This window comes from Melanaphis sacchari, unplaced genomic scaffold (genome assembly GCF_002803265.2).
Source record: "Melanaphis sacchari strain LSU unplaced genomic scaffold, SCAv2.0 Contig31_pilon_pilon, whole genome shotgun sequence".
In the NCBI taxonomy this organism is placed as follows: Eukaryota; Metazoa; Arthropoda; class Insecta; order Hemiptera; family Aphididae; genus Melanaphis; species Melanaphis sacchari.
This window is the reverse complement of record NW_020271193.1, coordinates 4,515,913-4,532,833: the sequence shown is the minus strand read 5'-3', so window position 1 is coordinate 4,532,833 and position 16,921 is coordinate 4,515,913. Positions and strand designations below refer to the sequence as shown.

General features: G+C 26.7%; 1 protein-coding gene across 1 annotated transcript; it reads left to right on the top strand.

Moving 5' to 3' along the window:
• The first annotated feature begins 2,025 nt into the window (after nucleotides 1-2,025).
• Nucleotides 2,026-12,953, top strand: LOC112596312 (egalitarian protein homolog). The gene is made up of 7 exons (XM_025341920.1): nucleotides 2,026-3,615; nucleotides 8,696-8,776; nucleotides 9,592-9,836; nucleotides 10,592-10,789; nucleotides 10,852-10,941; nucleotides 11,000-11,094; nucleotides 11,170-12,953. Exons 1-7 carry the CDS (start codon nucleotides 2,392-2,394, stop codon nucleotides 11,424-11,426), a joined length of 2,190 nt encoding a protein of 729 aa, XP_025197705.1. The 5' UTR covers nucleotides 2,026-2,391; the 3' UTR covers nucleotides 11,427-12,953.
• The last annotated feature ends 3,968 nt before the right edge of the window (nucleotides 12,954-16,921 follow it).

Here is a 16,921-nt window from a genome sequence, read left to right as displayed (position 1 = left end):
ACTAAACTAAACTATCTATTTATATAAAAAAAATGTATAAATCTAATAAATATTATCGTTTCATATGCCTAAAATGACTTAACTACTTTATTAGTTCAACATTTTTATAAAAGTATTCTACTTCAAATTATGAAATTAATAATTAAAAAATTATAGTATAAAGTTCATTGATAAATATTGGCCCATCCATAAGTGAGATCATATAAAAAAAATTGGAGAGGGTTAGTCAAAAATTGATATAATTTTGATACAAAGGTAGTCATTACATCATAATAGTTAATATATGTTTTAATATTTTTTTAACTATATACCTAAATAAAACTTTTTAATCGTAATTTAATACAAAGAAATATTTTTTTGAAAGGGATCTGGATCTCCTTACAAATATAGTCTTGCCCATTAATATGGGTAAGATTAGTATTGACTGTATACAATTTTATAGAATTGGATATGTCTTAATTTTTTTTTTTTTTTTTTTTAATTAGTTAAATAAAATAAATACTTTGAAATAATAAATAGGTACTTATATTCACTGTTAAAATAGTTGTATAGAACATAAAGATATAGGTAAAACGAAGACATTTCTATATATATTTATCGAGATATTTAAATAATTTAGAAATGGAGAATTGCATATACTTTTGATGGTCATTAATATTAAATATTAATAACTTTAATAATTAATAATATAATAAATTATTAGTTTGAAATAAATAATAGGTTTTTAAAAAATCTTTAAAATATATTCATGAAATTATAATATATTGTATAATCATGAATTATGATTCATTAATTACTACTTATTTGTTTATAACTTAGATAGATTTATAACATTTTATATTTTTTATAAATAGATACTTAACAAAAAAATGTATATATATAGATATTACCTACTTAAGTATTTTTTAACTAAAAATGTTATTGTTATACCTTAGTTATTACACTTGTTAATATTTAAAGTAATTTTCGAATTGTAAGCTTTAGCCAATAAACTATGTAAAAGTATTTTTAAATTGTTTATCGTAGTCCATAAATTCATAATATGAAATCATACAAATACTATGTTTGCATAATAATTTTCTTGTCAGTGACACGTCAAGTGTTGGTTAGATGGTACTACATATTATCATTTTCCCTCACTTTAACAATTTTACCATTATGTGACTTTCATATTTAATATAATACAGTTTGGGTAAATTACCAATTTAGTTGTATCAACACAAAAAAACGAATACCTGAAAACTGGATACCAGCTTAGAAATATTACAGGTCGAATATGTTTACCTATTAATTATTACTATCATTGTACAAAGTAGTACAGTAGGTAGTAGGTACTATATATCATTATACCTATCGCAAGTTGTAGACAAGTACACAGTAATGTGGACATCAAGCGGAAATTAAGTATGGAGCATAACAACATGAAATAAAATCGGTCCGAATGGAGTATTTTGAGACTCATATAGAAGTATAATGATTCCGGATTTGTGAACCTTCAACCTATAGCCAAAAAAAAATAATGGTATTCTGGCCTGCAACTCTTGGCTTGTGCACGCGATTGATAAGTGATAACGTAAGTGCAGTGCGTGCAAGACCAAAAAATAAAAGAAATGACACCGACTCGTACTAGCCGTCAAAAAATGCGATGTAACTACTACGACTATGCCCTATTATCCTAACATAAGTAATATCGGGGCTTAAAAAATTAAATTCAACGAAAGGTCGATTTTGAACTCGTGAACCAACAAGAGTTAATTGAAAATATCTACCTACAAAAAAGGGTTTCGATCACAAACCAAATGTCGAGTTAGATGTAGTCACTACAGTTGTGTATGAGTTGAAGTCGCCGTGTATCATACTAATATACTGTTATCTTGCCCGGCATAGAGTTACCAACGTCGATAGTTGATGATGTTCAAGGTCGACCCCACTCCCGCCGCCTACAAACATCGCTACACGCGATAATCGTCGTCGACGGCGGTCGACACTCGGCGACGGTGTATTAACATTTTTTTGTGCCAGACGTGCCAGTGCACTAGCGCCGCCGCTCTCCGTAGTATTTTGGTATACGTACCGTCGCCCGGTGCGACCGATGTGTACTGTGTAGTTTAGGTGAACGTTAATTTTTTTTTAAGTTTTTTATTTTTAATTTTTAATTTTTCTCTTCTCTCTTTAAACAACTAAAAATGAATCAGCTCGGCGAATCTGAGCTGTTCGGGGCGTCCCGACGACCTGCACGACAATCATAACTATATAGGATGCAACTATCTACTTACCTACCTATCGATGAAAATAATAAATATTGAAATCATAAAATCTATCAGCGGCCACATAGCGGAGCAATAACAATACAGTAATTATAGTTCCGCTGGGATCAGACATAACGTTATAATGGACAGTTCGGAATACGAATCGGTAAGAAACCAAACGCTGCTGTTCTTTTTTGAAAAATTGGTTGACAAGGGCACTCCACGATCCTTGCACGATTTAAGCTGCCAATTTGGTTCAAAAGGATTCACTAAAGAGATGCGTCAGATCGCTGGCGGATCGCAGTCGGGCTTAAAGAAATTCCTGTCGCAACATCCATCTTTATTCACGTTGGATGGAGATCTAGTCGCCGCATCTCAGATAGTTGCACCAGTACAATCCGATACCAATTATAACCACAAAGCTGTCCATTATTTTAAGGATAAATTGTTGAAATATGGAGTTGGAACTGAAGTACCAATCCGATGCCTACTTGGACACCGTTCTCAAGCGCCACCAGAAATTCGATTAATATCTGGTCTACACATCAAAGAATTTAGAGATTTTCTGTTGAAATATCCTGATGTATTTACTGTAGGTGAAGATACTATTATACTTACAGAGTATGCAGGACTGGAGCGTAAAATGTATGATGATAGCGATCAGCGTGAAATTAAAATTGATCCAGAAATCACAAAACGTCTTTTAACGTTTTGTGTACAATGCTTAGAATGCAAAGGACCAATGTTAACTGATCAATTGTTTCATAGTATTTCTTTACGTTTTACAGAAAACACTTGGTCTTCAATTTTTAAAACTCCATCAGATTTATTCACATTTTTGAAAATGCATCCTGACCAATTTAATACACAATCTAATTTAATAACATTAGCAAAAAATGATCCTAAACCAGAAGTTAAAATTGCTCGAATTCCTATAGAAGTCGTACCATTAACTCCTCCTATGTCCCCTCCTCTACCCAAACCAGTATCAAATAATAATCAATCCCTTAAACAAAGAATCAATAATTTAGTTATGAAAACGATCGCAGAAAACACCGAGCGAAATAGCAAAACACCAAACGGCTATGATGATAGTGATGCATGGAAAGGAAAAGTGTTAAACAATATCAAAGCAATAGTAACAAATATTAAAGAATGTACTAATATTGTCGATAAAATTTTGGCACGAAAGTCAGCTATTGGTATAGATTTTGAAGGTGTATCTATTGGAGCCAGCGGTCAATTAAGTTTAATGCAAGTGGTAACTGATGATGGATTATGTTTTATATTTGATTTAATTGCTTGTCCACAATTAATTAAAAGTGGTGGATTACAAAGTTTACTAGAAAGTGAAGAAATACTTAAGGTTAGTAAAATAAATCTATTACTTAGTTAACGTCAACTCTTTTAATACAATATTATCTAATTAAGTATTAACTACTTAACAAAATAAAATTTGGTATATGTTATGACTTATAAGTTTTTCTTTATAATCAGTTTATAAAAAAAATATCTAGACTATATTATTGATAATATAAAAACTTATGTTTTTACAAGTTGCTTAATAATGATATACTATTTTGATTATTGCTATACCTTCACTAATATATATTACTGGTATGTTTCTGTCATGTTTTATGATAATATATATCTTGTAAAGTTTTATAAATAATTATTTTTCAGAATACTATAGGCATACAAGTTATAGTATTAAAGATTCATTATGTTCTAAGACAGTGTAAATTATATTATTTATATGTCCATAATGTTATAAAATTATGAAGTTCTAAAACAAAACATACTCATAATTTTATAAAGTAATTCTTTATCACGTATAAAATACACAAAATACACTATTAATTTCTCAAATAAACTTTTTAATAGAATATAATAAATCATTAATGTATCTGGATTTTTTATAGAACATTATTTTATTTTCCATGCAACCACTTATAATTAATAAATTAGGAGAACTAAATATCAAATAATAAATTTAATAAATTAGGTTTTATTGATCCTTCTCAATGGTCTGACTGAATTTATATCACCAGAATATAGCAATATGTATAATGTATATTGTCACTTGAAGGTAACTGGTGATAAAATATTTCATTGAGTGGAGTGTCTTATAATGGTAATGAAAGAAGTTATGTATATCCTAATAATAAAATTGTGGTTCTAACTCAATATTTCTTCATTTATACATTCTAACTTTTTTATGTTTACAAAATATATGCAATTATTAATAACTAAGTCTATACCTATAGTAGTAAAAAATATTTACCTATTACTACTATTTCTTATTATTAGCCATTTCTTTTTTTTCTTATCTTAAATTAGGTATTTAATGCATCTGATAGGAATACTTAAAGATAGTAAAGACAATAGAGTACCTTGGAAATTATTTTATTATCAATTGAATAACCAATTATAAAGGGAATAACTTAAAAGCTTTCTAAGTATTTAAATAAAATTACTTAGGTACAGTTAGGTGGGATAGGATTACTTATATTATCATTTTTTTATTCAATTATACTTACACATCTATATATTTTGTGTAAAGTAAAAAGCTACGTGGCAGTCAAGTCTACTGCTGATACATAATAAAATTTTAATCTAACCCTTTTTTGTATTTTAATGAGTATAAAAATATGAAACATATTACCTAATTTTATTAAGTTAATAGTAACTTTCTTTATAAACTTATAATTTATCCATGTGGAGCATGTTAAGTTATATAAAATATCTTAATTGTTTCAAATTACTTTTTGAATTTTATTTAATTTAAAAATAGCTATAGATGACAATGGTTTGAAGCAAACTTAACTTCATAGTTATATTTTTGTGTATAGCAAGTACTCTATTCACCTTAGTAGCATTAATACATTTTGTATTTATTTGTTTATTTAAGTTTATATTTTATAACATAAGTATACAAGATTATTTGGGAGTTTTTGTTAAATATTGATATTTATTTTAAAATATTTCAAATACATAATAGTTTTAAATGCATTGATCATTTTTTTAAATTTAAAAAAAAAAATATATTTTTATTAGAAAACAACATTTTATAAAATGCATTTATTAAATTAATTTTGAAGTTATTTTATATCTAAGATTAATTTTATTATACTTTTATGGCTTTTTACTTAAAAAAAATATATTTTATCATTCATAAACCAAAAATTTCAAATATATCTAGGATTAAGTAGTAGTTTTTTTAATTACAAAAAAATAATTTCGTTTTTTTTTGGTTTTTCTTGATACTTTAAAAAGTATTGTGTACTTTTTACTTTTAACCTCTTCAAGTATTAACTAAATCAAGTTGGCTACCATAAACTACAGTCGAAATTTAATATTAGAGCATAATTAATATTACTGTTCCATAAACAAGAAATAACAGACAAATAACATTAAGTTATTGTGTTATCATTACGTTCATTTTAGAATCTAAAATGGCGTATTATTTAAATTGGGATTTTAAATTAAAACAATATTAATCTATTTATTTTTTATTTATCATGGAATTGACAAAATTTGCTATAGTTATATTTCAATTCGTTTAGTTCTAAACACCTAAATATCTATAATGATTGGATTATAGTTTCAATCATCGTACTTTCTACCAAGTGTGATTTTAATGGAAATACGTTTCTTGTACTTGTATACATCTATCGTGCTGCTGTAGAGTGTAGAGTAGGTTGGAGAAATGTTATGAAACTGTTATTATGTCCTGCTATATCGAATGGGTGTGTAATGTGTATACATATATCATAGTATTATTATTCGCGTGGTAGGTATGTGCGGAAGTTGTCCAGTTAAGTCGCGCGGCAAACACCCGTGCTCGCACTCTAAAGCGGGGATCGGTAAAAATGTATGTGATAACTTTGTCGAGGTCATTGACGACTGACAGGCCAAAACGGCATTCTTATTAGTTATTATTCAGTGGGAATGATAATTATTGTTAATGAAAACAATCGACTTGATTACGAAAACATCGACAACAAACGGTATAAACGTAGAGTAGGACGTGTGACGCGTCTAGGGTACTCGAGTTCTTATACATATATATATATATATATGTGGCTTGAGTGTGTGGGTTATGATGTTACGTGTGCTGACTTTAGATTACAAAATGTATAAACTATTCAAATTTCAAACAATATGCTTTAGACTATTAGACCTCAGGTACTCCGAAAATTAAACAACTCTTTTAGTATGTAGTAATTATCTAGAAAAATCTCAAAATACTAAAATACTATTATTATTAGAAAATCAAATTACTTTAGTTGAAGACTAACTCCTTAATAAAATGTGAGAAAATTAAATTAAATTAATTTATTAAACCTAATAGTTATAATTTATAGGTAGTAAGTACCCTATAAACACAATTAATATTGTATATTATTTTTAACATAACGTTCAGAATAATGTTAATTATATAATTTTTTAATTTACCTTATGATAATACCAACAGTAAAATATGTAAAAGTAAACATTTTTCTACTTATCTGATGTGTTATGTTTTAAACTAACAAATTATAAATAATTTATCTTATACGTGTGCTTATGCCTTATGTTGGTTAAATATACATGCTCCCTTCGAAATCCCATGTAAGATTCCTTTGAGATTACATCTGGGACCAATAATAATTCTTATATTTAAAAATAAACAAGTTTAAAATATTTTTCGTATTTGTGCTCTTTGTATCCTAGCAATTTAAAAAGTTTAATTATCACTCACTTTTTAATAATGTTAAACAAGTTAATATATACTTATAATATATAATTTCTATTTTTAAATTAAAAATTTTATTTTTGTGTATTCTTCAATAAAGTTGATACAATTTTAAACGTTTTCTTAGAACTTTTGTCAAATTAAAATAATTGTATACAGTGTGTAAAAACGCCAATAATTGAAGATACTCAATATCCATTTACGCAGCCATGCAATTTGTTATTGTTTGTTAGATTTGTATATATGTGTGTGTGTGTGTGTATTATTATTTTTTAACGGCAATATCCTTTTTTGACTACGAATTATTTTTCTTATGAATTTCAGTGATTTAGTTTTTCTAATCCAAAATTATCTGACTTAAAGGAATTTAAATGCATTTGGTATTATTTTTAACACTGTAATTATTTCTTTCACTATTTGAATATTTTTAAACCCATAAGTTGGTTCAACCACCAAATATAGTTTCTTTCATATTTTATTTGATAATAACTTTTAACTTGTGTATTTTGCGTATCGATAATAGAATTCAGAAAATATGTCGATTTATCAGTTTTACTTGAATAAATAGGATTAGCAAAATAGCTAGGTTCATAAGTATGCAATTAATTTATTTATTTTATTCCTTTTGAAGTTTCGCTGTGTTTTTAATACGTGTTACAGAAAAATAAGTGATTAAATTACTATTTAAGAACAAAAATTGAAATTTATTTAAGAACATTAAAATGTGTATTACCAAGTAAAATTAATCCTAATAATAATTCAAATAAATGTTGATATTCAATTTTTAATTTTTTTTTATATATTTTAAACACTACAAACATGAAATTAAAGATAAAATCTTAAATATTATTTTAAATTCATTCCCAATCTAAGTATTTTCAAAACCGAAAATTTTTAATATTAAAATGTTAACAAAATAAAAATATCTTTCTGTTGGAAAATGATTATCCTCTATGAGTTATTTAAAATTTATTCGAATCTTGTATAAATAAATATTGATACTACGTTGTTTTACCGAAAATATGCCCACACAGATAAAATATAAGCCACGTAAACACGCCACTTTTCTTTAATGTGTACTGCCTACTAGTCTGAAAGATATTTTTGTCATGGGACATTGAATAAGCTCCGAAAAACTATTTTGTACTTCACACTCAAAATCTGCTCCGTTCGTACAAAAGGATCATAAATCAAAAAAATCATATTTGTTTATATCTTTATGTAATATAGTATTGGCCTGGCTTTGCGCATTTATGATTAAATTAAGTTGATGGAATAATATTTATTTTTTCTCTGTAATTGCAAATTTTTTATAATATATTTAAATAAAATCTCGATACTTATACAATCTACATAAAATATAAATATAAAATAAGTAGTATAATAAAAAATGTGATTTAAATCACAAGAGGGGAACATTGTTCATTTGCAGTGCTACAACTATCCTAAGTTTTAAGATTAAAGTATGATTTTAATAATTTATAAATTATAATTAATAAGAGTTATAATACTTGTTTTGCTGGTTAACAAACATAAGTACCTGTTTTTTATTAATTTTAATTTTAACCTATACGCGTGTATTACGTGGTTTAAAAATTGATATAAATTAGGAGTTTTATAGATAGTTGCTTTAAAAAATTATTAGTTAATTAAAAATCTTTTACAAAATTATAAATATATTATTTTCAGTATTTTTATGTATTTACAGGTGATCAATGATTGTCGAAATGAAAGCTTAAACCTGTACAACCAGTTTGGCATTGCAATGAAAAACGTGTTCGATATTCAGGTAAGTTTACCTGAAGTATCTAGTACTTAGTAGTTTTATTATTGAAAAAAATAATGTATAAGTTTAATTAAAGTAGAGTTGTGTGTTGTCGTAGCATATAAACTATAAACTATCATTTACTTATGTCAATTTAACCACTCCTAGTCTTATTTATTTTGTTCTATTCCTGTACAATATTTTTATGGCACAAAATAAATGAAATAGTTTCATTTATTGTGTGCAACCTGTAACAGTTTTTTGTTTCGTGTGGTATAATAAATGAGTGTTTAAATTGTATTATGTTCACGAATATTCGTGACTAAATTTGATTTGTGCAAATATTGGTATAGTTATGATTGCCACGAAATTCAAATATTTTGTTAAATTGTCGTTCGAACCGTCTAGAAAAAAATGAATTCATAAAATAGAATTTCTGAACCTCAATTTAGTGTAATTACTAATTAGTAATTAACTACAATTTTAAATGATTATCACTTGTGATTGGAAGCGAATTTGTGGGAATTTGCATATTTATACCTTTCTTTTAAGCAAGTCTGATTTAGATATATTTATCATCAAAAATCATTAAATTAATATTTTTGTTTTAGTGGTATGTTATGATTTTAATTTTTAATTACATATAATATATCAGTGTACCATAATTCAATATTCATAATAAATCTGAAAAATTTCTGATGCGCTTTTGTTTTAAATCTTATTATTGATATTAATTTATTTGTTTTTGAATATGTAATCAATTTCTATTTATTTTTTTTCGCCATAATATAAATAAATTAATATAATATATGAGTATATGACATGTTATTCAATTTTAGGCCGCTATTGCTATTATTCAATTTCAAGAAACTGGACAACCGGTGTACAAGGCAAAAAATTTTAGTCTAAATGCCATATGTGAAAAGTATGATTTACCAATAAACTCATCTAAGGATCAATTGAGAACTTTAAATAAAAAAGATCAAAGGTATTGGCTACGAAGGCCTTTATCTAAAGATATGCTTGCCTATGCTGCTAGTGACGTACTAACTCTCATGCCTAAATTATATAAAACTATATCTGCGTAAGTATTCCATGTATAGTTAACATTATTTTTAAACAAATTATTTAAATAATGAATACCTACATAATTTAATGATAGTATTTGTAGGGTGCATTATACACAGGGAGTTTATAATATTATATGGTTTCTTATATTAAAAAATTGACCTGACACACTGTCATTATAGTTTCTCATAGTATAATGTATAATATGCCTTGTAATTATAAATAAATATTATAGCTATTAGAAATATTCATGTTCAAGTATTGAAATTATGATCTATCACTATTTAAAATTTTTATTTATTAATTTATTATAGTTGATTATAAAACTATGATTATAGTTTGGTAATCAATAATTAAATATATTCATTAATAATATTATAAAAATATTTTTGTTTTTTAACAAATCACTTATCAATTTTAATATTAACTCAATAAATAAACCTAATTCTATCATTTTTAAACTTCTAGTGCTCTATAACTAGCTTAATGATTATTATGTTAATAATCTAACAACTTCTAAGAATATATAAAATCCTTAATTCATTAGTTGAATTTGATGAAAAATTAATTTGGCTGTTTGGTTAATATTTGATATTTGAATTGTATTCAGATTCCTGTTCTTATTAGTGTTATAACGTATAATGTATAATGTTTAATCAATTTTGTGCTAGTAATTAAATAAGTTTCCCACTATGAGATTTGTATGTTTTATTTTTTTAAATGACTGGTTTACTTAAATTAATTTAACTTTTTTTTTTTATTGTTTTTTAGTCAAATTCATCCGTCCAATACTAAATTACTTGAAGAGTTATGTGAAGAACAAGCATTTTTATACATTGTCCCAGATAATGTTCAAAAGCGTAAGCACCAACGTAAAATTGATAATGAATTACAAGTTCTTAAAGAAAAATTGTCTTCTGATAATGGAAAAAATGTCGTTCTTAGTAATAGAGAATTGAGATTATTAAGGTATTAATATAAATTAAATGCGTTTAATTTAAATATTTTTTAAATCTTAACTATGATTGTAGGCACTTGGAATTAACTGATGAAGATAAAGAAAAGTTAAAAGGATCCATGAAGGTTGCAAAAAAGTTAGAAAAAATGGAAGGAAAAAATATGTAAGAAGTATAAATAATTTAATTGATCAATTATAATATATTATATAATGTTTTATAGGAAATATAATGGAGAGGAATGTGATTCCAACGAATTCCTCAGTTTAGACAGTAATATTAGTGGCAAATCAACATCATCAGATAATTCTGCATCAGGTAAATATTAATGCATCTTTTTTTAATTTTTGCTTTGTTCTATTATTTATTAATAGCCATCAATGTTTTAATAAGGAGAATTTCAATCTATTGTATCTGAACAACCACCAAGTCTTACTGAATCTATGCAAATGATGGATGATGTATTATCAGATAAACTTATGGATCGTTTGGAAAAAATTGAACGTTTAGAGTCATTGTTGACTATGGCTATGGATGCAGAACCAGACCAAACAGATAGTTTAGATACTTCACCTATGAGTTGCAAGTGCACATGCCATTTATTTGCTACTGAAACCGTTGATATGTCCACACAAACTGAACCACTATAATCTATTATTGTTGGAAATGAATGTGAAATACTTTGGGTTTATTATTAAGATGTTTAAACCTTATACCCGGCCATGGCCTTTGAGTCTAAATATTTAGTTTACGACCAGGTTTCATATTACTTTTGATTAAAGTAAAAAGTGGTATTGGAAAATCTGGATCCGTGTATATAATATATATAAAGAAACTAATTAACAGGGTTGAGTCTGTACAATATCCGTCCATAATATTATACCTGTTATATTTTGATTAACGATATAGCATAGGTTATAAATAATATTATTCAAAATTTGACAGCAATGAAAATACAAAACCGCAGACGGTTAGACAAATTAGACTGAAAAAATTATATTTTTATTAAATTTGCGCTAGCATCACAACGTGCCTATGTAGATTTTAGATAAGTTAATTATAGTTGAATTTGTTTGCTCAAACAGTATTAACCTAAATGATAGTATTGCATTGTGAAGTCCATACGTAACATAGTTTAAACTAATGAACTACTATCATGAAGTAGAAGGTATGTGTATTCAGTGGCGGATCCTAGACCCCCCCCTCAAATTAAATAAAAAAGATATTATTGGGCCAAGCTTTTGCTTATTTTTATCTGATGACCTTTTTTTGCTGTTTATGCGCCCTCCCCCCATGGAAAATTTCTGGATCCGCTTCTGTGTGTGTTACTGTTAGGGATTTAAAAAATATCTGTTTAAAAGTAGATGTTTTGCTATATACTTATTTAACTTGAGTATCCCAAGCATGTAAGCCATACTTTTTTTTCTGAAAGGAGGAATCATAACAAATAATAAATTATAAATTAAAAATGATTTTGTATGATGTGAATGGGAGGGTTCTAACATCTATTTCCCTCTGTAAATGTGCCTGGCGTGTAATGTGGTAGATGGACATTTTCTTCCGACCATTTTTAGTTCTAAGAGACATTTCCTCTTCTTGTATATCTTACACATAGTTGTTTATGATTGTATAAATTTGGCAATTCACTATTATCTATCTTATAGTTCTTTATGATAATTACTGTTTATATGATTAGGATTGACTGTGAGATATGCATATAAATACTTGATAAGTGATATAAAATAATTTACAATTTTACACTGAGACTATCCTAATTACTGTTGAGTACCTATTAAGTGAATGTGTAGTTGTTTGAAGAAGTATACAGTGGTGCCATGATAAACTATGATAGTATATTGGATTTAATTATACAAGTTATAGATATTTGGATAAAAGCACACATGCAGTTTGCCCTATATTTTAGTTCCATACCTATTTATTTATAATTTTTTTTTCACTTGGCAGTTATGTATTCTATTATTAGTCTATAATTTTAATGTATTTAAACAATTTTAAAATTAAGTGAGAAAATGTCCTACATTCGTCTGGTATAATCCTATTTGTCTTCCTTGAGTGGTGTTATTGTACATTGTTAACAATAGTCTTAATATTTATGTATCAGTGTTGATAATGTTACTAAGTATTATTATTTTATTATCGTTAGAAAAATATTAAAATGTAACGTAAAGAAAATTGGTTGTATTAAAATGTATACCTACTCTTACAAGTTTAAATTGATAATAAATGTGTTATTTATTTATTTACTAACAAGAGTTATAAAAATAAAATGTATATTTGACAAAAAAGCAAAATAAATTGAGTGTATTTTTCTTAAAAAAAATGTTTTAATCCCAATAATATTGTCTATGCTATGTAATTGCTGTACTGCTATATATTTAATCACATAATTTTTTTGTTGGTTTTTTAAGTTTACAATTAAAATTTATATTATTTGAAAAATGAACACTCCGAAAGCATTCCCAGAATAAAGTTTTTTCCGTCTATGATAGCCTATTAGTGTATAAAAAAAGTTGCTGGTATTGTGATGCCTCATCAACTTCAAATTTGTCATTCTTGGTGGTTATAGGTACCTTAAACAGCTTACCCAAGATTGATAATACATATACAGCCCTGCCTACAACCCAAAAGCCGTTCCTCGTGTTTTAATTATTAATATTTAATACCGTCGCATCGGGCGCATTTGTATAAATCGTCATGACACTAAGAGAGGAGGGATTGGAGATTAGAACACATATTTTTAATAACCACAGTGAATACTAAACTATTATATTATTACGCCGTAACAATGGCGTTCAGTAAGTATACATAATAATCATGTTCACGACGTATTGTCATAATATAAAAGGTGCCTACGAGACTAATATAGCTGTTTACGGAAACAATAAACTATACAAAAAGCATCGTGCCTACTTACTAGTTAAATAAAATTTTAAAACAACAACACTAAAAAAAAAGTTATTTGGCATTGCGACTTGCCAGTAGGTCGTAATAATTCATAACGTCATAACGGTTGTCAGTAATAGGTAGGTAGATACTAGATACCAATGTGTATATGAATATAGGTCAAAATATTCATTGGATAAAAAATCCAGTGCTACAAAATCCAATAGATACTTACCGCAAAAATGTTTTAAATTATTTTTAATAACTAATTATACAAAAAAAATATTTCATTTAAAAATAACATGTTTAAAAAAAATTGACAATTGATATATTTTTTCATAGTGTATCTTTTTGCATTAAGTATGATATTTTGATTATCAATATCATGTTTTTAAATTGTGATTTTATAAATAATTATATTTACAGTCGTTTCTAAAGTGAAACGTCTAAACGTTTGTTTATCGTTCCATGTTTTTTTTATCAAATTTAGGTACTTATTGTATACATTAGTATAAATAGTAAACAATTTAAAAAAAAAATTAAAATATATGTATATCTATATTATATTATAAATAAACTATCCAATGGTATAATTTTTGAAACTGCATTTAAGGTAATATTAATTGCTTTTTTGACATCAAAGTTTTCACACAAAATAGTTGAAACTTTTTTAGTTCTACAAATAATTTGTTTTTTTTGTGGTAGATCCACATCCATGAGCGGTAATGCATTCATAGATTTTAATTTACATTTTTTTTCACTTAATAGTATAATTAATATTATTATTATAAACGTTTTATCATACTTAATCAATTGCCTGATAGCCATTCCCTTACTCACCCATAGTAGTTTTGAGGTATGATTGCTTCATAAATGCCTACTTCGATACTCCACTGTCCACGAGTATCCAATATCCAGCTCTTAAGTCATTCCGGTTTCGTCGATTATAATCACTGCAATTTTTATTATTTTTTTTATTTTTTTATGCTTAAATCCAAATTTTCGAATGATAACATGTTACTTAAAATATGGCGATTTAAATTTAAGATAGATTAATACAATTTAATTAGTCAACAAGAAATTTAAAAACGACACTAGTCACTAACACTATAAATCTCACTACTTTTGAAACCCGATGATTTTACAAACTCGGATTTCGGGATCACTATAATCTTTCACATTAAATTAATTCATTTATGATTTATTCTCTTTATAAAATATAGTTAATTATTTTTACCCAGAATTTAGATTTTTCAGTGGTTGAATATTTTGAGCAAAAACCATGTAACCGGTATACCTAAGTAGGTACTACCTAAAGACAGGTATACAACGAACAAAGTTAATTTTAATGTTTGATAAAGATCTACCTACAGACTACCGACAATGAAAATACGTTTTTTCTCTAAAGTTTATGAAGAGCCGTACGATTCGTACGAATACAAATTATACACACAATTCTTGGGAATCCTTTAGCGGAGATTATAAAATGCATAACAATAAAATCTAACAAAATGGCATTCGGACTACGAAATCGTCCGCCGTTGACTGTTTGACCGCCCTTGGCACAGTGTCTACACTCTACACACTACACAAGGTATTTTAGTAACTTAACAATTTACTACACACGTGACACGTCGTAAATATACGTTTCACAAATTTTTATTTCACATATTATGGTTATTCCGAATTGCCGACAGGCGAACGTAAAATATTACTGTAGTCCTGTAGTGGCTTTATCGTACGAAACTAACAAAGTGCGATTTGTCTTTTTTCATTGACATGACGCGTGGGATGTATCTATAGGTACCTACTCAGTGCTTTATGGTATTGTTATTCAGTATTTCTATTGTCGAGAATGGCGCGTGTCAGGTAGGTAAGTACATGCTATTATAATAATAATAATAATACACACCGATATGCTGTCACAGAATAGATTAAAAAATGTGTTATTTTTAAAAAAATGTAAAAACCACATATAAAAATGTTTTAGTCTAATTTAAGATTACATGTTATTTAATGTTATACATTTTATAGGGATTTTAGACACCAAGTTAGGGAAAATATTTGAAAATTGAAGCGGTATATGAATACAAATTTCAATTAACAATGTCAAAGTATAGATTCAAGATACTAAGATAGAAATCTATCTAAGACACTGGCAGTGAAGTGATCTTGTTAGTATTATTTAATTATTTTAACATGGCTAATATATTGATCATGTATATTAATCTATGTTTTATTTCTCAGAATTATTGCACATTCTGCTTCTGCTTCGTCTTTATTCTATCCAAGTGAGATTAACTACCTACTCTTATTTTTACTTAACATGCCATCATATTCCTGTAATAACCTAGCCACTTTATCTTTTTTTTCCAAATTTGACTCACCTGTTTTGACTTTCTCATCATTTCTTCTTATTTCAACACGTCATTTCAACCTATTCTCTTACTTTTAAGTTTTAACCCATATTCTTACAGACTACAGTTAACACTGATTAGCCGGAAACATTGAATTGAGTCCCGCAAATACTTTTGAGCTATCGGAGTTGAGTCGGACCAATATTGTTAGGTTATTCGAGTTGAGTCTTTTTCTTTAATTGAAATAATAACTATAAAGAGTCAATTAATTAAAAAATATTAAAAATAATAATTAATAAAGGTACTTTTTACCTAGAGAATAATTTTTTATCAACAGTTATAGAAAAATACTAAAAAAATCGAAAATTTTTCATACCTATAAATATTTCAAAAATAGTTGAAATTTGTTGAAAATGTTATAATATAAGTATTGAAAATAATAATTTGGAAATTTCAAGTATATACTTATGTATGTTATTTCTTTTAGAAATATAATAGCATATTAAAAAATTTTTAAGGAGTAATAATTATTTTACGGGTAAATATTATCTAAACATACACTTCATTTTCCATTTTCACTCGTTAATAATTTTATAATTAAATAAGTATTAACTAATTGTGTGTCACTGCGGTTATATAGGTAGTTATGACATTTTATCTATACGGACTCAATCCAAACACATAAAAGTATGATGGACTCAATTCAATATCACTGGATTGGCCAACGGGAAGATGGCTGCCACGTTTTTGAATGTTGAGTATCTTCACCGTGTTAAAGTTTATCAGTATCAAGGCCCTGGTACTGCTACAGTGCAATATTCGACTTAAAATAATTCTTGCAATAGACGACATGGTACCTATATGCGGTAAAAGTTGGTGAACAT

Bases quoted from the DNA above. Each gene is read 5' to 3' on its own strand.
- LOC112596312 (XM_025341920.1), top strand. From the start codon at position 2,392: ATGGACAGTTCGGAATACGAATCGGTAAGAAACCAAACGCTGCTGTTC. The intron at 10,942-10,999 runs GTAAGAAGTATA...AATGTTTTATAG, and splicing joins AAAATGGAAGGAAAAAATAT to GAAATATAATGGAGAGGAAT. The intron at 11,095-11,169 runs GTAAATATTAAT...TGTTTTAATAAG, and splicing joins ATCAGATAATTCTGCATCAG to GAGAATTTCAATCTATTGTA.